At 46.2% G+C, this 22013-nt stretch overlaps 2 protein-coding genes across 3 annotated transcripts in view; one reads left to right on the plus strand and one right to left on the minus strand.

Annotated features, from left to right (window-relative positions):
- Positions 1-436: 436 nt before the first annotated feature.
- On the minus strand, positions 437-2479 carry Dolk (dolichol kinase). Its single transcript, XM_070014801.1, has one exon. The coding sequence runs from the start codon at positions 2197-2199 to the stop codon at positions 583-585; it is 1617 nt and encodes a 538-aa protein (XP_069870902.1). The 5' UTR covers positions 2200-2479; the 3' UTR covers positions 437-582.
- An 83-nt stretch (positions 2480-2562) lies between these two features.
- Positions 2563-22013, plus strand: part of Nup188 (nucleoporin 188) — a 58491-nt gene continuing 39040 nt past the window's right edge. The window contains exons 1-8 of one of the 2 annotated variants that reach the window (XM_070014799.1): positions 2563-2628; positions 10008-10062; positions 12921-12994; positions 16827-16911; positions 17666-17746; positions 18422-18466; positions 20416-20508; positions 20647-20766. In XM_070014799.1, the coding sequence (XP_069870900.1) occupies positions 2597-2628; positions 10008-10062; positions 12921-12994; positions 16827-16911; positions 17666-17746; positions 18422-18466; positions 20416-20508; positions 20647-20766 (585 nt within the window). In that variant the 5' untranslated portion in view covers positions 2563-2596. The remainder of the gene's footprint in view (positions 2629-10007; positions 10063-12920; positions 12995-16826; positions 16912-17665; positions 17747-18421; positions 18467-20415; positions 20509-20646; positions 20767-22013) is intronic. The other variant, XM_070014800.1, reaches the window with a different exon arrangement.

Genomic DNA, 22013 nt, shown 5'->3' on the forward strand with positions numbered 1-22013 from the left:
CTAGAAGTGGTGCTATGGCTCAAGAGGTAGAGTGCTAGCCTTGAGCTGAAAACCTGAGTGATAGTGCCCAGGCCCAGAGTTCAAGCCTTATGACTGACAAAAAAAAAAAAAAGGAAAAGAGAGGGTTCAACAGTACATTCAAATTCCCTGAGTTGTGTTTTCCTTTTTCTTTTTATGCAGGTCCTGGGGCTTGAATGCAGGGCTTGGGTGCTATCCCTAAGCTTTTTTTTTACAAGTGCTCTACCACTTGAGCAACAGCTTTACTTCTGGCCCTCAGTGGTTAATTGGAGATGAGACTCTCATAGACTTTCCTGTCTAGGCTGGCTTCAAACAGCTATCCTCAGATCTTAGCCTCTTGAGTAGCTAGCAATAGGCATGAGCCACCGGTGCCTGGCTCCTTTTAATTTTTCAATATCAGCAAAGCTAAAAGCAAGAGAGCTTTTTTAAAATTTTATTTTATGTCTGAATCAAATGAAAATCCCAACCTGTGTTTCACCCCTTGGGTCTTCCTGTCCACATGCAGTGTGGATCATTCATTCTCTCCAGATCACTATTTACTGCATCATTGCTGCTGCACAAGAGCTAGGCCATCAGCAATATTAGGAGGTACAGGGGCAAAAGGAGATTGTCTATCTGTGTAGTGTATGCTTCCAGGAGGGACACAGTGCTGATGGACCCCAAAATCCAAGCATAACTGTAGTTTAGGTCCACACCACTATCAAAGATTAAGATGAGAGCTACAGAAATAATCTGGGCAAATATAGATGTCATGGTCCCTTCAAAAGTCTTCTTGGTTCCAGGCCAGCGGATCTCCCCCATGGTGCTGCCAAAGATGGAGGCCACAGTGTCACCTACACCCACAGCTAAGACACCAGCATAGGGGACTAGAGCCCTTGCTCCTCCCAGGCTGCCCTTCTGTGTGCAGGGTCTGGGGATCAGCCAGATGGGAAGAGACATGCCTAGGAGTAAGTAGATGTGTGTCAGGATAAGTGGCCCACTGTCTCGTTCATCCAGGAAGAGGGACAGGAGGCTCCGCAGCACGTGACCCAAAGGCTTGATGCGGAAGTAGCGCACATACTCCAGGAAGATGAAAACTGCCAAACATACAGTGGCGGCCACATAAAGCAGGGGGCGATCAAAGATGATACCTGGGATGTAAGTGGCTACCACAATAAAGTGGAAGTACTTCCTGGTGATGGTGGGAGCCTGGTGCTTCTTGGACTCAGAAGATGATCGCTTAGTGTTCTGGTACAGCACCACCAGGCAGGCCACAGTGGCCAGCAGAGACCAATAAGCGAGGAGATAGATACGGGTTTCCGTCTGGAAGAGGAACTGCAGAAGCCAGAGTAAGGGGTTCTTGTGAATGAGCCAATGCAGCCAGGGCAGGACCACACCAAGGCCCAGCACACATGTCATGAGGTGGAAGAAGATGGAGGAGGCCCAGGTGCCTGAGTCCATGAAAACAAAGAGGGTGCTGAAGAAGACACCCATGAGTACCATCCCTACCACTACCACCAGCAGGAAGAAGTCCACTGGGTCTCCTTGGCTGTCTACCACAATCAGAGAGCGCTTGATGAGTTGGTTGAGGACAAAGCTAATGCCACCCAGTACCAGCAGCGCTTCCCCAGGAGTGAAGCAGCGAGGCAGCAGGTACAGCAGGATCATATTGAGATAAACAAAGATCAGCAGGACTTCCAGGACCTCAATGACCTCACCCACGCTGAGTGAATGTTTCATGATATAAATGATAATACCTCCCGCCAAACCAGAGATTGCACAAGTATTGGTGGGTAAGGGACGAGTGATGCCCAGTGCCAATACCGAGGAGAAGAGGGCCACGGCCATGCCCGTGGCGGCTACCACAATGCCAAAGCGCTCGAAATGCGGGTTCTCCGCAGCCTGGCACCGCTCCTTCATGACTAGCCCTAGCAAAGGCATGACCATGGAGGCGGGCAGTAGGCCACTGTTGGCCGACATTCGGAACTGGAACACGGCGTTTCCCTGCTGCAGCAATCGGTCCCACTTGTACTGGACGTAGAAGGCCTGCACTGCGAGGGCCACCGCACACCACGAGTATCGGTCCCACACGGCCGCGTGGATGCTCAGAACCACCGCGAACACCACTAAAGCCTCGGCCAGCACCGACCCGCTCAGCGGAGCCTTGGGCTCCGGGGCTGAGGGAGGGCACTTCCGGGTCATGTCTCCAGACCAGGGGATCTGTAGAAGCCGGGGTAACTAGGGACGCCTTGGCCTCCGGGCCCCGTCACCCCGCCAAGCAAAGGGCAGCAGCTTCACCCAGCCAGCAACCTTGTTCAGCTTCAAGGAGGAAGTCCCACCGTAGGTCACTCTGCGGCCGGGAAGCTGGCGCCGTCGGGTCACCTTGCACCGCTTGACCACAGTCTATCCAGTGGAGTCGCGGCCACTCCTCCACTCTCAGGACCTCCGCCGCGGAAGCCGCGCCGGGCCGGGCATCGCCATCTTGGCCCCGCCCCCGGGGCGTCACGTGACGCGGAAGCCCCGCCCAGGCACTCTGGCGGCGAGCGGTCACGTGGGCCCGTCGTCTGGGGGCGGGCCCGGGGCGCGCGCGCGCGCGAAGATGGCGGCTGCCGCCGGCGGGCCGTACGTGAGGTGAGGATCGGGCCGGGTGTGCGGCGGTGGCTGTGAGGCGCCGGGTGGAAGCGAAAAGGGAACCGGGAGAAAGTTGGGAGCAGGAGGCGATGGCTGTGACGGGGACGACTCTGGCGGGGCGCACAGGCTGCGGGACGGCAGGCGGTTACGTCTAAACGGTCCCGGCACGCGCGGGTCCGAGAGCACTCCTCCGGGAGTGGGCCGGCCGCCGTCCCCCCTCCGCGCCCGCCTCGGGGCTCCGCGCCCGCCTCGGGGCTCCGCGCCCCGCTCCCCTCTCGTTCCTCTCGGCGCCCCCCCCATGCCGCTCGGCCGCGGCGCGCCGGGGCCCTGGGCGGTCGCCTGCGGGGACCTCTCCCCGCCCGCCGTGCCCGGCCCCGCCGCGGTCTGCCCCTGCCTTCCCCGGGCCCTCCTCGGGGCTCTGGTTCGCGTCCCCGCGCTTCCCGCCCTCCTCCCCCTCCTCCTCCCCCTCCTCCTCCTCCTCCTCCTCCTCCTCCTCTCATCTGCTCATCACACATCGATTCCATCGGCCGTGACGCGTCCACCTCCTTCCGCGACCTTCCCGGCGCCGCACCAGGCTTCGGAAACCAGACGATGAATGATTAAAAAACCAAAGGCACCGTTCTCCAGTCTCGGAGCGCTTGCGGAGCCGGGTCCCGGGGAAGCGAAGCGCTTTCCAGGCTTTCATCTCAGCCCCTTCTCCCCAACCCCGAGGGGCGCCCACTCGAGTCTACCCACCACTCTGGGATAAAGGGATGGTTCAGGTTGAAAGGTGTCTCGCTCCAAAGCTGTAACCAGGCCAACCTCACCTCCATTATCGACTTTGCAGCTTGAAGTGTCTTTCTCACCATCTCCTAAAATGACACCTCCTCCTTAACTTCTTGCCTGGTCCTGCCATAACCCTGCTTTTTTCTTTCAATCTTGTTCATCCCTATCAATCCAGAACAGCATGTACATATGTATTATATCCAAGGTCCATCTTCTCTTGTATCACTTCATCACTCGCAGCTGTGAGGACCATTTTGCCTATTCCTCCCCTGCTTTTTCATGCCAGCCCTTGTACAGCTGGTGGCCTCTGGATCTCTTCCTTTTCCCAGGCCTAGTCATTGTGAAGCCTGGGTGAGCTTTTGCTACTGTAGAGTAAGGGAAGGAAAGCAGCTTCACTTAACCACGCCACCCACATTTGCCAGTATGTAGTGTTGGTGCAGGGCTTGAACTCAGGCCCTTGCACTTTTTCTTTTTCTTTTTTGCCAGTCCTGGGCTTGAACTCAAAGCCCTGGGCACTGTCCCTGAGCTTTTTTTGCTCAAGGCTAGTACTTGAGCCACAGTGTCACTCCTGGCCTTTTCTGTTTATGTGGAACTGAGGAATCGAATCCAGAGCTTCATGCATGCTAGGTCAGCACTGTACAATTAAGCTACATTCCTATCCTTGGGCCTTGCACTTTTTTATTGGTCCATCCTGGGGCTTGAACTCTGGGCCTGGGCGCTGTCCCTCTGCTCTTCAGCTTAAGGTGAGTGCTCTACCACTTGAGCCATAGCACCACTTCCAGTTTTCTGAGTGGTTTATTGGAGATAAGAGTCTTATGGACTTTCCTACCCGGGCTGGCTCTGAACTTTGATCTTCAGATCTCAGCCTCCTGAGTAGCCAGGATTACAGGTGTGAGTCACCAGCGCTCGGCAGCTCTTGTACAGAATTTTTTTTTGGTCGGTCGTAGGGCTTGAACTCTGGGCCTGGGTGCCCTTCAGCTCCAGGCCAGTACTCTACCACTTGAGCCACAGCACCACTTCTGGTTTTCTAGTGGTTTATTGGAGATAAAAGTCTCACAGATTTTCCTTGCCTGGGCTGGCTTTGAACCGTGATCCTCAGATCTCAGCCTCCTGAGTGGCTAGGATTACAGGCGTGAGATGCCGGTGCCTGGCTTGTACAAATTTTGCTTGGCTGTTCTCACTTGAGCCATGCCTCCAGACCAGCTTTTCTGCTAGTTAATTGGAGATAGAGTTTCAGCAACATTTCTGCCTGGGCTGGCTTCAAACCTTGATCATCAGATCTCACAGGCCTGAGCCACCTGTGCCCAGCTGCCAGTATACTGGGGAACCTACCAAATTTATCTTTGAAGATGGACTATAACTGGCACTGGACATATTTACTAATTTTATTATGGTATGGAGGATGGAACTCAAAATCTCAAATGCTAGGTTAGCATTCCAGCACTATACCCCGATTTCAGCTCTAGGTGCTGCTTTGCTGATGAATCCTAGCAGTTGGAATTGTACTGAGCAGACTTCTGTTTCAGGGCTGGACTAAGAAAACCGGGTGCCAGTGGCTCACACCTGTAATCCTAGCTACTCAGGAGGCTGAGATCTGAGGATCGCAGTTCAAAACCACCCTGGGCAGGAAAGTTGGTGAGATTCTTATCTCCAATAAACCACCAGAAAACTGGAAGTGGCGCTGTGGCTCAATGGTAGAGTGTTCACCTTGAGCTAAAGAGCTTAGCAACAGCATCTAGGCCCAGAGTTCAAGCCCTAGGACCTACAACCACAGTAATAACACTTCACTAATATTCTTGGTGCTTGCTGATTTGTGTGTTTGTTGTTGTTGTTTTTTTGGTCATGGGGCTTGAACTCAGGGCCTGGGCACTGTCCTTGAGCTCTTTTGCCCAACACAGGGACTTTATGCTTGATCTGGCTTGGAACCAGGCTCCTCACATCTCAGCCTTCTGACTAGCTAGGATTATAGGGGTGAGCGACTCTTTTTTTTTTTTTTTTTTTTTTTTTTTTTTTTTTGTCGGTTGTGGGACTTGAACTCTGGGCCTGGGTGCTGTCCCTCAGCTCTTCAGCTCAAGGCGAGCGCTCTACCACTTGAGCTACAGCGCCACTTCCGGTTTTCTGGTGGTTTATTGGAGATAGGAGTCTCACGGTCTCTCCTGTCTGGGCTGGCTTTGAACCGCGATCCTCAGATCTCAGCCTCCTGAGTAGCTAGGATTACAGGCGTGAGCCACCAGCGCCCGGCTGGGGTGAGCGACTCTTGTGTTGTTCACCTGTCGCTTTGAGCCTGACAGTTCCAGGGTTTTTTTTGTTTTTTTTTTTTGTCAGTCATGGGGCTTGAACTCTGGGCCTGGGCACTGTCCCTGAGCTCTTCAGCTCAAGGCAAGTGCTCAACTACTTGAGCCACAGTGCCGCTTCTGATTTTCTGAGTCTCATGGACTTTCCTGCCCAGGTTGGCTTTGAACCCCAGTCAGATCTCAGCCTCCTGAGTAGCTAGTATTACAGGTGTGAACCACCAGCGCCTGGCTAGTTCCAGGTTTTTGTTTTGTTTTTAGGTGGTTAATTGGAGATGAGTCTTACAGACTTTCCTGTCTGAGCTGGCTTCAACCTGCTATTCTCAGATCTCAGCCTCCTGAGTAGCTAGGCTTATAGGAGTGAGCCACCAGAGTCCAACTTGCTTAGATTTATCCATGAAGCTTTATCACTTAATTCACATTTCCACTTCTAGTGGTTAATTGGAGTTAAGAGTCTCAGGGACTTTTCTTCCCAGGTTGGTTTCAAAACTTGATCTTCAGATCTCAGCCTCTTTTTTTTTTTTTGGTCGGTCATTAGGCCTGAACTCTGGGCCTGGGCGCTGTCCCTCAGCTCTTCAGCTCAAGGGAAGCGCTACCACTTGAGCCCACAGGACCACTTCTGGCTTTTTCTACTTATGTGGTGCTGAGGAATCAAACCCAGGCCTCATGCATGCAAGGCAAGCACTCTACCACCGAGCCACCTTCCCAGCACCTTTCAACCTCTTGACTGGCTAGGTTTGCATGAGCTGCCAGTGTCCCTGTCCAGATGCAACTGGAAACAGTTACAATGGTTAACTCTGGAATTATGCAGCCTTAGGTTCAACCTCTGATTCCACTTTGTATTATTTTTATGACTTTAGGCAAGTAACTTAACCACTCTAAAACTTTTATATTTTTTGATAAGGTAAATGAGGATTATAATAATATCTGCATCATAAAAAAGAAAAAGTAAGAATGAAACATTTTGGTTTTTATTTTTTATTTTATTTTTATTTTTGCCAGTTCTGGGGCTTAAACTCAGGGCCTGCACACTGTCTCTGAGCTTCTTTTGCTCAAGGCTAGCATGCTACCACTTAAGCCACAGTGCCACTTCTGGCTTTTTCTGTGTATGAACCTAGGGCTTCATGTATACAAAGCAAACACTCTACCACTAAGCCACATTCATAGCCCTTTATTTAATTTTTTGTGACAGTACTGTACTTGAACTCAGGGCCTCATTCACTTGCTTGGCAGTTTTACTCAAGGCTAGTATAGTGCTCTATTTCTTTTTTTTTTTTTTTGGTTGGCCGTGGGGCTCGAACTCTGGGCCTGGGCGCTGTCCCTCAGCTCTTCAGCTCAAGGCGAGCGCTCTACCACTTGAGCTACAGCGCCACTTCCGGTTTTCTGGTGGTTTATTGGAGATGGGAGTCTCACGGTCTCTCCTGCCCGGGTTGGCTTTGAACCGCGATCCTCAGATCTCAGCCTCCTGAGTAGCTAGGATTACAGGCGTGAGCCACCAGCGCCCGGCTTAGTGCTCTATTTCTTGAGTTACAGCTCCACTCCTATTTTTTTTGATGGTTAATTGGAGATTCAAGAATCTTATGGACCTTCCTGCCTGGGCTGGCTTTGAGTAGTCAATCTCAGTTTCCTGAGTCGCTAGGATTACAGGCATGAGCCATTGGTGCATACTTTACGTGTGTGTGTGTGTGTTTGTGTGTCTGTGTGTGTCTGTGTGTGTGTCTGTGTGTGGCGCTTGGGATTGAACTCAGGGCCTTGTAAATGCTAGACAAGTAGTCTTCTACTACTACTACTGAGCCATACTTCATCCCTTATAACTTTCTTGAGAAGGTTTTTTTCCCCCCCTCCTTTTTTCATAGTAATGGGGTTTGAATTCAGAGCCTCATACCCTCATACTTGCCAGGCAGACACTACAGCTGTACATCTGTTTTTTTTGTCGGTTGTGGGGCTTGAACTCTGGGCCTGGGTGTTGTCCCTTAGCTCTTTAGCTCAAGATGAATGCTCTACCACTTGAGCCACAGCACCACTTCTGGTTTTCTGAGTGGTTTATTAGAGATAAGAGTCTCACGGGACTTTTCCTTCCCTGGCTTTGAACTGGGATCCTCATATCTCAGCCTCCTGAGTAGCTAGGATTACAGGTGTGAGCCACCAACGCCCACCTTGAGCCATACCTCTTTTGCTTTAGTTATTCTGGTGGGTCTTACATTTTTGTAAAAGTAGATTGCAAATGGTAATCATACTATCTGTCTCCTCATAGCTGAGGCTACAGTGTATTCCCTCATGTCCAGCATATTGATTGAAATAATAGAAGGCACATTGAAGACAGGATCTAATATGTATTTTATTTAATCTTGTATAGGTCTGCTTATGACATTTTTAACATATGAATATAGTAACTATTCATGGTGATTGTTAGATTTCATTGAGGATGTCAGTTGTATCATGTAGTTAGAAAATTTTCTGGAGCTGGTGAGGGTCCTGAAATGGAAGTAGTGCTTTGCTTCTATTGATTAATTAAGGCTAATTAGTCAATCTACCTCTTCTCATTACAAAGTAATGACTACAAAGGAAAAAGCTAGTTAATTAATTTTGAATCAAGGGCCTTGTGATGTTACTATAATTTATTAGTACTATATTTCATCTTAATTGTAAGATGCACATTTTTCATACTTTTTTTCCCCTGGTCCTGGGGCTTGAGCTCAGGGCCTGGGCGCTGTCCCTGAGTCTTTTTCTGCCAAAGGCTACTGCTCTACCACTTGAGCCACAGTGCCTCTTCTGGCACTGTGTAGTTTGTTAGAGTAGTTTGTTGGAGATAATAGTCTCATATACTCTTCTGCCCTTGCTGGCTTTGAACCTGAGATCCTCAGATCTCAGCCTTCTGAGTAGCTAGGATTACAGGCGTGAAACACTGATGCCCAGTTTGAGATTCTTTTTCTCAAAGCTAGTGCTCTACCACTTGAGGCATAGTGTCAATTCTGGCTTTTTCTTTTCTTTTTTTTGGGGCCCGGTCATGGGGCCTGAACTCTGGGCCTGGGCGCTGTTCCTCAGCTCTTCAGCTCAAGGCTAGCGCTCTACCACTTAAGCCACAGCGCCACTTCCGGCTTTTTTCTTTTTTGCTAATGTGCTGAGGAATTGAACCTAGGGCCTCAGGCATGCAAGGCAAGTGCTCTACCACTGAGCCACCTTCCTAGCCCAATTCTGGCTTTTTCTAGTAGTTTATTAGAGATGTGTCTCATGGACTCTCTTGCCCTACTCAGCCTCCTGAGTAATTTTTCATACTTTTTTTTTTTTTTTTTTGTCGGTCATGGGGCCTGAACTCTGGCCCTGGGCACTGTCCCTCAGCTCTTCAGCTCGAGGCTAGTGCTCTACCACTTGAGCCACAGCGCCACTTCTGGCTTTTTCTGCTTATGTGGAACTGAGGAATCGAACCCAGGGCCTCATGCATGTAAGGCAAGAACTCTACCACTGAGCCACCTTCTCAGCCCAATTTTTCATACTTTTTAATTGCTCCAATTGATATGTCTTATTGTTGATAAGTATAAACTTGATTGCTTGTTGCAAGCATTACTTTCTTAGGAGATCATAAGTGATGATATGATTCAGTTAATAATGTCTTTTAGTTATTTTAAACTTTTGAAGTTCTGGGAATGGAGTCCAGGACCTTGAGCCTGTTAAGCAACTTCTCAGTGCTTGAACTACCTCCAACCCCAATGTCATTTTTTTTTTTTTTTTTGGCCAATCCTGGGCTTGAACTCAGAGCTTGGGCACTGTCTCTGAGCTTCTTTTGCTCAAGGCTAGCATTCTACCACTTGAGCCATAGCACCTCTTCCAGCTTTTTCTGCTTATGTGATATCGAGGAATGGAAACCAGGGCCTTATGCATGCTAGGCAAGCACATTACCACTGAGCCACATTCCCAGGGTGCCCCCCCCCCCCCCCCCCCCCCCGTCCCCAGTGTCATCTTGAGAGTTTTCAAATACAGTAGCTATCTTCATTTTTTTTTTTTTGGCCAGTCCTAGAACTTGAGCTCTGGGCCTGGGAGCTGCCTTTGCTCAAGGCAATGCTCCACTACTTCAGGTATGGCTCCACTTCTGGCATTTTCTGAGTAGGTTATTGGAGATAAGAGTCTCACTGACTTTCTTGGCTTTGAACTAGCCTCCTGAGTAGCTAGGATTACAAGCATGAGCCACCCAGCATGCTCTCTTCAATTTTTAATATGTGACTTGTTTGGTTTAGGTGAAAATCTTAAATTCTTTGTTTTTATTTTGGTCATCAAATTTCTTTTTTGCTAGAATAGCAAAATGACCTCTGCTTTCTCATTTTTCAGGAGCAGTAGGGAACTGTGGACAATTCTACTTGGAAGATCAGCTCTGAGAGAACTGGTAAGTGGTAGGGTAGGATTCTTTTCTCTTTGGTACTAGGATTTGAACTCAGGGCATCTTACTACATAGCCTAGAACGCTAGCACTTGAGCCAGGCCTTCAGCCATGCTTTTTGCTGTTTTGGAGATGGAGTCTCCTGTGCTTTTTTTTTTTTTTTTTTTGCCATTCCGGGGCTTGGGAACTGTTCTTGAATCTTTGTGTTCCAGGCTAGCACTCTGCCACTTGAGACACATGCCACTTCTGGCTTTTTCTAAGTAGTTTATTAGAGATAAGAGTCTCACAGACTTTCCTGCCCAGGTTGGCTTTCAACTGTGATCCTCAAATCTCAGCTTCCTAAATAGATAGTATTGTAGGCATGAGCCACCGATACCTGGCAGTCTAATTAATTAATTAATTAATTAATTAACTTTTTGTTGGTCATGGGGCTTGAACTACGGGCCTGGGCGCTGTGCCTCAGCTCTTCAGCTCAAGGTGAGCACTCTACCACTTGAGCCATAGCACCACTTCCGGTTTTCTGTGGTTTACTGGAGATAGAGTCTCATGGACTTTCCTGCTGGGGCTGGCTTTGAACCGTGATCCTCAGATCTCAGCCTCCTGAGTAGCTAGGATTATAGCTGTGAGCCACCGGTGCAGCCCGGCTTGAGGCTGCGATTTCTAAGACATTGTCAAGTATATATCAATAAAGGAGAATTGTTTATATTGATCATTGGGTGTTCTGACTCTGTAAGGATAAAGTAGTAGGATGCCATTCAGTCATTATTATTAACATAGTTTTACACCTATTTTAGGGTCTTACTATAACAGTTGCCAAAAGGAAAGGGAGGAGGATTTATTGAGAGAGAGAGGAGAGACCAAACTGCTGCCTGCACAGATGGAGGAGTACAGGGCAAGAGAGCTTATGGCAGGAAGAGAAAGGTTATAAAGGGGAGGATAAGGGAAGAGTGTGGCCACATGAGATGTGGAGGTAACCTCACAGGATGGGGATTCAGAGCCTGAGGGACCTCATATTGCCCCCACACATGCTAGTTGCCTGGTTACAGGTGCTGGAGATTTCTAGGGTGCAGGAGGAAAGAAGCAAGGGAAGGGGCCATTTCTCCTGGGTGGCCCTATCACTTAATAGCCCTCCCCCTCCCTCACCCCCCCATCAGGGTTTGAACTCGGCCTTGTGCTTGATTGCTTAGCTAAAACTTTGTCAGTTGAGCCACACGCCTTCACTAGCTCAGCTTGTGCTCCAGGCCAGCACTCTGCCACTTGAGCCAGTGCCACTTATGGCTTTTTCTAAGTAGTTTATTAGGGATGAGTTTCACAGACTTTCCTGCCCACGTTGGCTTTCAACTGCAATCCTCAAATCTCAGCTTCCTGAGTAGCTAGGATTACAGGCGTGAGCCACCAGTGCCCTGCAGTTATTTTGGAGATGGAGTCTTGAAGAGAACTACAGTCCTCTGGATCAGCCTCCTGAGTAGCTAGGGTGAGTCACTGGTGCCCCCTAGACCTCTATATCTTTTGATATGCCTTCATTTTATAATTGCACTTCTGGAATGAATTCTCAGAGTATGGAATCCTGAAAATGTCTTGTGCATAATGGAGTAAGTGCATGGCTCAGGTGGTAGAACACTTGCCTAGCAAGTATGAAACCATGAGTTCAAACTCCAATATTAAAAAAAATAATAATTGGCCAGATGTTGGTGTCTTATAGTCCTAGCTGTTCAGCTGAAAGATCTAAGGATCACATTCAAAGCCAACCTGGGCAGGAAAGTTTGTAAAACTCTTATCTCTAATGTACTACCAAAAAGTCGGAAGTGGAGCTGTGTCTCAAGTAGTAGCTGTGTCTCAAGTAGTAGACTGCTGGCCTTGAGCACAAAAGCTCAGGGATAATGTGCAGGCTCTGTGTTCAAACCCCTGAATTGGCACCAAAAAAAAAAAAAACCCACAAAAACTTGCATATAAGACACTTCACATCATTATTTATTTTACAGCTTTTTTTTGTTGTTGTTGGTCATGGGGCTTGAGCTCTGGGCTTGGGCGGTCATGGGGCTTGAGCTCTGGGCTTGGGTGCTATCCCTCAGCTCTTCAGCTCAAGGCAAGTGTTCTACCACTTGAGCTACAGCGCCACTTCCGTCACATCATTATTTATGTTAATAAAGTGTTATGGTCACTTTAAATTATCAACTATTAAGAGAATGGTAGATTATGATCTAGCTACTTGCCTTGGTAATTATTAAAAAGTATATTTGCCGGGCGCTGGTGGCTCACGCCTGTAATCCTAGCTACTCAGGAGGCTGAGATCTGAGGATCCCGGTTCAAAGCCAGCCCGGGCAGGAAAGACCATGAGACTCCTATCTCCAATGAACCACCAGAAAAGCGGAAGTGGCGCTGTAGCTCAAGTGGTAGAGCGCTCGTCTTGAGCTGAAGAGCTGAGGGACAGCGCCCAGGCCCAGAGTTCAAGCCCCACGACTGACAAAAAAAAAAAAAAAAAAAAAAAAAGTATATTTGTCAGAATTTCCATAATAAGGTTAAATTGTTGTGCCACCATGTTAAGCAAAGGAGGTTACAATTTTCTGTATTGAAAATGATCTAAACTATTGGGGGAAGTACATTTTAAAGACTGAAGGAAGGAGCTGGGTATGTGGCCTAGTGGTAGAGTGCTTGCCTAGCATGCATGAAGCTCTCTGGGTTTGATTCCTCAGTATCACATACACAGAAAAAGCTGTGGCTAAAGTGGTAGAATACTAGCCTTGACAAAAAGAAGTTCAAGGACAGTGCCCAGGCCCTGAGTTCAATTCCCAAGACTCACAAAAGGAAAAAAGGACTATGTCATGCTTAGTGTGATTCTGAAGTCTTCCAATTATTCTTTTGCAGAATCAGATTGAGGCGGAACTGAATAAACATTGGCATCGGTTGTTGGAGGGACTTTCATACTATAAACCTCCCAGGTATGGCTGTCCCAAGTGTCAGCATGTAATTCCCTGGTGATACTTATCCTTACATGTGTTTTTTTTTTTTTTTTTTTTTTTCTTACATGTGGTTTTGTGATATTATGGGCTGGCTAGATCAGGGAAAATACAAGTTGGTTTTATTTATGGTGTAATTTTTTTCTGTCTATTCAAAGAAAAGGAAATGGACTGTAAATGTATAATGTAGAATTTAAATGTCTAATTGTGTGTGGATGAAGATTTATTAACTATTCAGTTAACACCTGTAATATTGCAGTTCATTATGTTTGTGTCTGCACTAAATACTGAGATACAGCACTGAATAGTGCTACCAGCTGCTAACCCTTGTATAGTGCTACTTATGTGCTGTTTATATTTCTAAGCCCTTCACATAAAAGTTACTTAAGGCAAAAGTTTTAATCAGAATATTCATTGTAAATTATTTAATACTACACCACCTTTTGAGGTATTATTGTTAGCTTTGCAGAAATACATGTCTGTTTTTGTTTTGTCTATTGTCAGGCTTGAACTCAGTGTCCCGGCATTGTCCCTAAGCTCTTTTGCTTATGGTTAACACTCTACCACTTTTTTTTTTTAATTTTTTTTTGCTGGTCATGGGGCCTGAACTCTGGGCCTGGGCACTGTCCCTCAGCTCTTCAGCTCAAGGCTAGCGCTCTACCAGTTGAGCCACAGTGCCACTTCCAGCTTTTTCTGCTTTTGTGGTGCTGAGGAATCGAACCCAGGGCCTCATGCATGCAAGGCAAACGCTCTACCACTGAGCTGCCTTCCCAGCCAACACTTTACCACTTTGAGCCACAGCTCCACTTCTGGTTTTCTGGAGGTTAATTGGAGATAAAGAGTCTCCTAGACTTTGTATTGCTGGCTAGCTTTGACCTGCAATCCTCAGATCTCAGCCTCCTGAGTAGCTAGGATTATAGGTGTGAGCCAGTAGTGCCTGGCTTTTTTTTTGTAATTGGAAAGTGGAAAATAATATTATGATATTTGTTGGAATGTGATAAAATAAAGCAGAACCTCTTTTTGTTGGTGGTGGTGGTAGTTGTGGGACTCTGGGCCTGTGCACTGTCCCTCAGCTCTTCAGCTGAAGGCCAGCACTTTACCACTTGAGCCACAGTGCCACTTCTGGTTTTCTGGTGGTTTATTGGAGATAAGAGTGTCATGGACTTTCCTGCCTGGGTTGGCTTTGAACCACGATCCTCAAATCTCAGCCTCCTGAGTAGTAAGAATTACAGGTGTGAGCCACCACCACCCAGCTTGAAATACTGTTCTTACTACTTGACTACCAAATGTGTATTAAGCCAGGCGCTGGTGGCTCACACCTGTGATTCTCGCTACTCACAAGACTGAGATCTGAGGATTGCGGTTCAAAGCCAGCCCAGGCAGGAAAGTTGTGATACTCTTATCTCCAATAAACCACCAGAAAACTGGAAGTGGTGCTGTGGCTCAAGTAGTATAGCTAGCCTTGAGCTGAATTGCTGAGGGATAGTGCCCAGGCCCAGAGTTCACGAACCTCAAAAAAACAAAGTAAAACAAAACAAAAAACCCCAAACCCAGAGTGTATATATATGTTATGCCTCTGACATCAGTGATGATGGTGAGTTGACTTGGTTAAGGTACTGCTTGTCAGGTTTCAAGTTACATTTTCCTTTCTTTTCTCTGTTCCTTGGAAATGGGTCACTAAGTGAATCCCATTCCCCCCGTCCCCGTCCCCGTCCCCATTCCCGTCCCCATTCCCGTCCCCGTCCTTGTTCCCGTCCCCTCAGTATTAGGAACTAAGTACTAGGGTCTTATGCTGTACCCTCAACCCAGTGTAGCCCATTGTAATGTGGGACAGTGGTGACTTAAACTCGACCTCCTTAGGAGGTATCATCTACACATGAAATTCAAAATTCTTTGTAAGGAAGACTGCTCTCCTACATTCAGCCCTGTGTTCATTTGTATATATCAGTATGCATTCAAGTATATTTATACTGGCTTTATGTTTTTTAGAGTACTGGGGATTGAACATAGAGTCCTACATTCTTCCATGTTTGGCCATAGGGAGTTGTTTCTGGGTGTCTTTGTCCTTTTGACTTGTCCACATCCTTCAGATTTGGGAATACTTCTTTACTTTCTGGCATTCCAAAGTGCTTTAGATTCACCCTTTATCTTTCTTACTCAGCTGTAGAAGCACCCAGTTCTGCCAGGTGACCCGTGGGTTAGCTAATCAGGAGGCTGAGATCTGAGGATTGCAGTTCAAAGCCAGCCCAGGCAGGCAAGTCTGAGGGACTCTTAACTCGTTAACCACCAGAAAACTGGAAGTGGCCCTGTGGCTCAAGTGGTAGAATACTCACCTTGAGCTGAAGAGCACAGGGACAGCACCCAGGTCCATATTTCAAGCCCCATGACCAACAAAAACAAAAGAAACCCACAAAAACAAACAAAATAAGCACCCAGTTCTTTAATACATTTTGGTTTCTTTTATTGGAAAATGGTATCTAGCTGCTGAGTATGCCTGTTACTACTGGGCATCATAAATTCTAAGTCTTATCAGTAGGTTTGGCTTGTGTACTAACAGACCTGGTCTTATTTTTTTTTTTTTGGGGGGGGGGGGGTCCGGTCGTGGGGCCTGAACTCTGGGCCTGGGTGCTGTCCCTCAGCTCTTCAGCTAAAGACTAGCGCCCTACCACTTGAGCCACAGCACCACTTCCGGCTTTTTTTCTTTTTGCTTATGTGGTACTGAGGAATCTAACCCAGGGCCTCAGGCATGCAAGGCAAGTGCTCTACCCCTGAGCCAACTTCCCAGCCTATCTTATTTTTTTAATTAACTCTAAGATTTTCCCCCCCCAGTCCTGGGGCCTGAACTCCGGGCCTGGGTTGTTGTCCCTTATCTCTTCAGGTCAAGGTGAGTATTCTACCACTTGAGCCACAGGGCCACTTCTGGCCATTTCTGTTTATGTGGTACTGAGGAATTGAACCCAGGACTTCAAGCCTGCTAGGCAAGCACTTTACCATTAGGCCACTTTCATAGCCAAGTGTGGAATTTTCATTTGTTTGTTTTGGTTCATTGTGGGGCTTGAACTATGAGCCTGGGCGCTGTCCCTGATCTCTTCAGCTCAAGGCAAGTGCTCTACCACTTGAGCCACAGTGCCACTATTGGTTTTCTGGTGGTTTAATAAGAGTTTCAGGGACTTTCCTGCCCAGGCTGGCTTCGAACTGCATTCCTCAGATCTTAGTCTCCTGATTAGGATTACAGATGTGACCCACCAGCACCTGGCACAAGTGTGGGATTTTTGGTATTCTTTTTTCTTTTTTTTTTTTTTTTGGGTTTGGTCGTGGAGCCTGAACACTATCCCTCAGCTCTTCAGCTCAAGGCTAGTGCTCTACCATTTGAGCCATAGCACCACTTCCGGCTTTTTTTCATTTTGCATATGTGGTGCTGAGGAATCGAACCCAGGGCCTCATGCATGCAAGGCAAGCGCTCTACCACTGAGCCACCTTCCTAGCCCTTATTTTTTCTTTTTAAATGTTGATAATACCACTGATAAGGTGGTTATAGCAATGTATTTCACGGTATTTGCAGGGCTCAAAAATAATGAAACTGAATAAATCTACAAATGATATTGTTATAACCAGAGTTTATTAGCAGACATCATACTGTTTTGTTAGTTGGGCATAACCAGTTCTGTGTTTTATAAAAGTCTATAGAGGTAGTTGTGTACATTTTGTGATACAGTGTAGAAAGTATGCCTGTAGTAAAAATATTTTCAAGTATTCTTATCTTGCACCCCTGGGAGATCATTGAAAATGGAATAACACATTATTTTTTTCTTAGTCCAAGTTCAGCAGAGAAAGTGAAAGCTAATAAAGATGTGGCTTCACCACTGAAGGAACTGGGCTTAAGAATCAGCAAGTTTTTGGTGAGTAAAAATGAGCACTGTCTTAGTTTATTACTTGGCTTCAGTGCTGATGATTGCTGGGGGAAATTCAGTTTATTTCAATTTTGGAGATTTTAACTGGGCATGTTAACATTTCAGACATATCCAAGTTTCAGCTTTTTTCACCATATGTCACAAATAAAGTTGCCTGATCCATTTACTTTACTACATATGGTAGAATTTTCTTCAGCATATATGTGTAGTTCTAAGGTGACTATGTTTATATTTAAGTACGTAGTTGTTGGGCTTTTTGTTTTGTTTTGGTCAGTCATGGGGCCTGAACTCTGGGCCTGGGCACTGTCCCTCAGCTCTTCAGCTCAAGGCTAGCGCTCTACCACTTGAGCCACAGCGCCACTTCTGGCTTTTTGTGTTTATGTGGTACTGAGGAATCAAACCCAGGGCCTCATGCATGCATGCAAAGCAAATACTCTACCACTGAGCCACCTTCCCAGCCCAAGTTGTTGGTTTTTTATTTTGGGAGCCCAAACTGTGCCTGCTGCTCTGTTAGTATGTTTTAAAAAAGTGAATAATTAGCACAGTTCTTAATTTGTCATGCTAATTACAGGCCGGTGATTGGTCCCTTTAATCTCCTACAGGTTAAAGTAGTTACGTTGTATGCAGTTTGTATATTCAAATGCCGTGTTCATGCCAGAGGACAGTTTCTAGAATGCTCTCTATCCTTTGTGTCGCCTGTGAGGCTAGATGACTATGCTCACTGCACAACTCTGTGTTTCAGGGTCTTGATGAAGAGCAGAGTGTGCAGTTATTGCAGTGCTACCTTCAGGAGGATTACAGGGGTACTCGGGACTCACTGAAGGTTTGTTGTGTGTCTAGCTCCTGCTCCCTTTCTCCTTTTTCCTTGTAATCAACAGAGGTAGGTTATCACTTAACAGCTTTTTTCCTAAAGGCCTAAAATTGAAAGATTTATATGATCTGAAGAGAAATCAGAGTATCCTAAAGGCTTAAAGACCATGTACGTAAGGTGATATATGTCTCATACTTAGAGGGCTGGAAGGGACAAAGAATGACATATTAATCAGTGATTTAAAAGAATATCCAAGCCGGGCGCTGGTGGCTCACGCCTGTAATCCTAGCTACTCAGGAGGCTGAGATCTGAGGATCGCGGTTCAAAGCCAGCCCGGGCAGGAGAGACCGTGAGACTCCTATCTCCAATAAACCACCAGAAAACAGGACGTGGCGCTGTAGCTCAAGTGGTAGAGCGCTCGCCTTGAGCTGAAGAGCTGAGGGACAGCGCCCAGGCCCAGAGTTCAAGCCCCATGGCCGACAAAAAAAAAAAAAAAAAAGAATATCCAAACCTATCCTCATTTTATGTGTGAAGAGACTAGAACAAAGGAGAGAGGGACTGACTTAGGTTAAAAATAAGAAATTGTTTACAGAGAAAATGGGCAATCATAATGTTGCAGGTGAGGTACATATTTGCATGCTTTATCTATCTGTAAGATGACGTTTTGCCATCTATTTTTTTCCTCAGACGGTTCTGCAGGATGAGAGACAGAGCCAGGCCTTAATCTTGAAGGTTAGTACTAACTACATTACTGTTCTTTGGTGTGTAATTGAGTGACAATTTCCTTCTTTTTTTTTTTTTTTTTGTCGGTCGTGGGGCTTGAACTCTGGGCCTGGGCACTGACCCTCAGCTCTTCAGCTCAAGGCGAGTGCTTTACTGCTTGAGCCACAGCACCACTTCCAGTGTCACGGACTTTCCTGCCTGGGCTGGCTTTGAACCGTGATCCTCAGATCTCAGCCTCCTGAGTAGCCACCGGCACCCGGCTTTGAGTGACAATTTCTTGACTTTCATGTCTTTTTTTTTTTAATATATTTTTATTGTGAAAATACTGTACAGAGGGGTTATAATTACATGGGTAAGATAATGAGCACATTTCTTATCAAGCATTGTAGCCTCCTGCTTTGTTTCCCCTTCCCATCCCTTGGTATCCTCCCCCCCACCCCCCCACCAAAGTTGTAAAGTTCATTTTTCGACATAACGACTGACTTTCATGTCATATTGAGTAAGCTTATTAGCTCTTTTTTGTTTGTTTGTTTATTTTTTTTGTTGTTGTTGTTTTGGTTGGTTGTGGGGCTTGAACTCTAGGCATGGGTACTGTCCCTGAGCTCTTCAGCTCAAGGCTAGTGTTTTACCACTTGAGCCACAGTGCCACTTCCGGCCTTTTTTTTCTGTTTATGCGGTGCTGAGGAATTGAACCCTGGGCCTTAAGCATGTGAGGCAAGCACTTCCAGTCCCTATTAGCTCATTTTTTAAACCAAGAATTGAACTCAAGTATAGCATCTAGGCTCTGAGTTCAAGCCTTTTTGGACTAGCACACACATACACACAAAACAGTTGTTTATCTAGCGTACCTAGCTGAAGAGTTTTTTCAAGGATATTTTTTGACTATTGGTGGTAACAAGTGTATTGATATCTTCTCTCTAAATACAAATTTCTTTTATCATTTAACGATTTTCTTCTCATGGTAGGGATTGAACCACTGGCATTGCTCAAATGGCAGAGCGTTTAGCAAGTATGAGCCTCTGAGTTTAATCGCTGGTACTGTAATACACACACACATACACACACACAATCATTTGATTGTGATTTCTGAAGTAGTTTCCTATTTGATATTTAATGAGACAACTACATTAGTTATAAGCACTTATAGCATATAGCTGTGACATTTTTTATTGTTATTTATATATCTATTTATTGTTAATTTTTTTTTGTGCCTGTCCCAGGGCTTGAACACTATCCCTGAGCTTTTTTGCACAAGCACTCTTACCACTTGAGTCACAGCTTCACTTCTGGCTTTTTTTGGTAGTTAGAAATAGGAGTCTCACAGGCTTTCCTGCCCAGGCTGGCTTTGAACTATGATGCTCTTATTTCAGCCTCTTGAGTAGCTAGCTAAGATTGTAGATGTGAGCCAGTGTTGCCCTCTTAAGTATTTTGAACATATGTTTTCAAGTATATGGTGAGTCAGTGTGTGTTATTTGAATGCCTGGGAATTCATGTTAGAAAATGTTTAGAAATACATATTTAGTATGGCTTACTGCATTTTCTGGTTTATTAAGTCATTTTGATGTGTGCGGGGGTAGAGTACTGGGATTTGAACTCTGTGCTAGGGAAATTTGCTCTTTCGTTTGAGCTATGCCAATAGTCCCAGCCCTGTCTGCTTTAGTGTTTTTGTTTTTTTTTTAACCCTTGAACTTTGGGCTTAGGAGCTGTCCTTGAGCATTTGTGCTTAAGGCTAGCACTCTACCACTTGAGCCACAGTTTTCAGATTTTTTAGTGGTTGAAATAAGAGTCTCATGTACTTCCTGCTTGGGCTGGCTTCGAACTGCAGTCCTCAGATTTTAGCCTTCTGTAGTGTTTAAATCAAACTTTCCCACTCAGATCTTTAAGTGTGTGTTATCAGTAAATATAATAGTAAGTATTCGTGCAAACGTGAGTGATTTGAACATTTGGGTTCTTCCCAGATTGCAGATTATTACTACGAAGAAAGAACTTGTATTCTTCGTTGTGTCCTACACCTTCTGACTTATTTCCAAGATGAAAGACACCCTTATAGGGTAAGCTTGTTTAGTTTTCTCTAGCCCAAGTCATTCAAACCTTTGTAATAATTTAATTTTATGTTCATTTGCGTGTTTACTTTTCATTCTATGAGTTACTCCATGTTTACTCTGTTTTTCTCTACTACATTTTTCAAGGTTGAATATGCAGACTGTGTGGATAAACTAGAGAAAGAACTCGTTTCAAAATATAGACAACAGTTTGAGGAGCTGTATAAAACTGAAGCACCAACCTGGGAGACACATGGCAACCTCATGGTACGTGGCCTTTGTGCCCTGTCTCTGCCTTTGTTTGTGGCGCCTTCGTTGAAGAACTTACCACTTGTTAACCATGCACAGTTATGGACTGTTGCTCTCCCTGTGGTGTAACTATGGGTGGGGTGCCTGGGTTAAGGTGGTAGAGTTTGCCTAGCAGCTTTGGGTGAGGCCTTGGGTTCAGTCCCTAGTTCTGGAAGGCAGGGGAAGGCATAAATATATCAACTCAAAACATTGAATGATTAATGTTTTTTTTTTTATTTTATTTTTTGGGTCCGGTCGTGGGGCCTGAACTCTGGGCCTGGGCGCTGTCCCTCAGCTCTTCAGCTCAAGGCTAGCGCTTACCACTTGAGCCACAGTACCACTTCCAGCTTTTTTCTTTTTGCTTATGTGGTGCTGAGGAATCTAACCCAGGGCCTCAAGCATACAAGGCAAGTGCTCTACCACTGAGCCACCTTCCCAGCCCCTAATGTTTTTTTTTGTTGATGTTGTCATTTTGTTTTTGCTTTTTGAGGTACTGAGGTTTAAACTTAGGACTTTGTGCTTGTTAGGCAGGTACTTTACCACTGAGCCATGTCTTTAGCCTGTGTTACTTTGTGTGTGTGTGTGTGTGTGTGTGTGTGTGTGTGTGTGTGTGTGTGTGTGTGTGTGTGTGTGTGTGTGTGTGTGTGTGTGTGTGTGTGTGTGTGTGTGTGTGTGTGTGTGTGTGTTGGTAACTAGGCTTGAACTCAAGGCCTTGTGTTCTCAATTTACGTTTTTACTCACAGATGGAACTCTTTTTTTTTTTTTTTTTTGTCAGTCGTGGGGCTTGAACTCTGGGCCTGGGCGCTGTCCCTCAGCTCTTCAGCTCAAGGCAAGCGCTCTACCACTTGAGCTACAGCTCCACTTCTGGTTTTCTAGTGTTTTATTGGAGATAGGAATCTCACGGTTTTTCCTGCCTGGGCTGACTTTGAACCACGATCCTCAGATCTCAGCCTCCTGAGTAGCTAGGATTACAGGCGTGAGCCACCAGCGCCCAGCTACAGATGGAACTCTTGCTTCTTGAGCTATACTCCAGTCCACCATTTTTGCTGGTTAATTGGAGATAAGAGGTTACGTGTGTGTGTGTGTGTGTGTGTGTGTGTGTGTGTGTGTGTGTGTGTGTGTGTGTTGGTAACTAGGCTTGAACTCAAGGCCTTGTGCTCTCAATTTACGTTTTTACTCACAGATGGAACTCTTGCTTCTTGAGCCATACTCCAGTCCACCATTTT

Source organism: Dipodomys merriami, unplaced genomic scaffold (assembly GCF_024711535.1).
Source record: "Dipodomys merriami isolate MVZ:Mamm:240054 unplaced genomic scaffold, mDipMer1.0.p SCAF_11, whole genome shotgun sequence".
NCBI classification, from domain to species: domain Eukaryota; kingdom Metazoa; phylum Chordata; class Mammalia; order Rodentia; family Heteromyidae; genus Dipodomys; species Dipodomys merriami.

Coding starts and splice junctions, on each gene's coding strand:
- Dolk (XM_070014801.1), bottom strand. CDS start 2,199: ATGACCCGGAAGTGCCCTCCCTCAGCCCCGGAGCCCAAGGCTCCGCTG.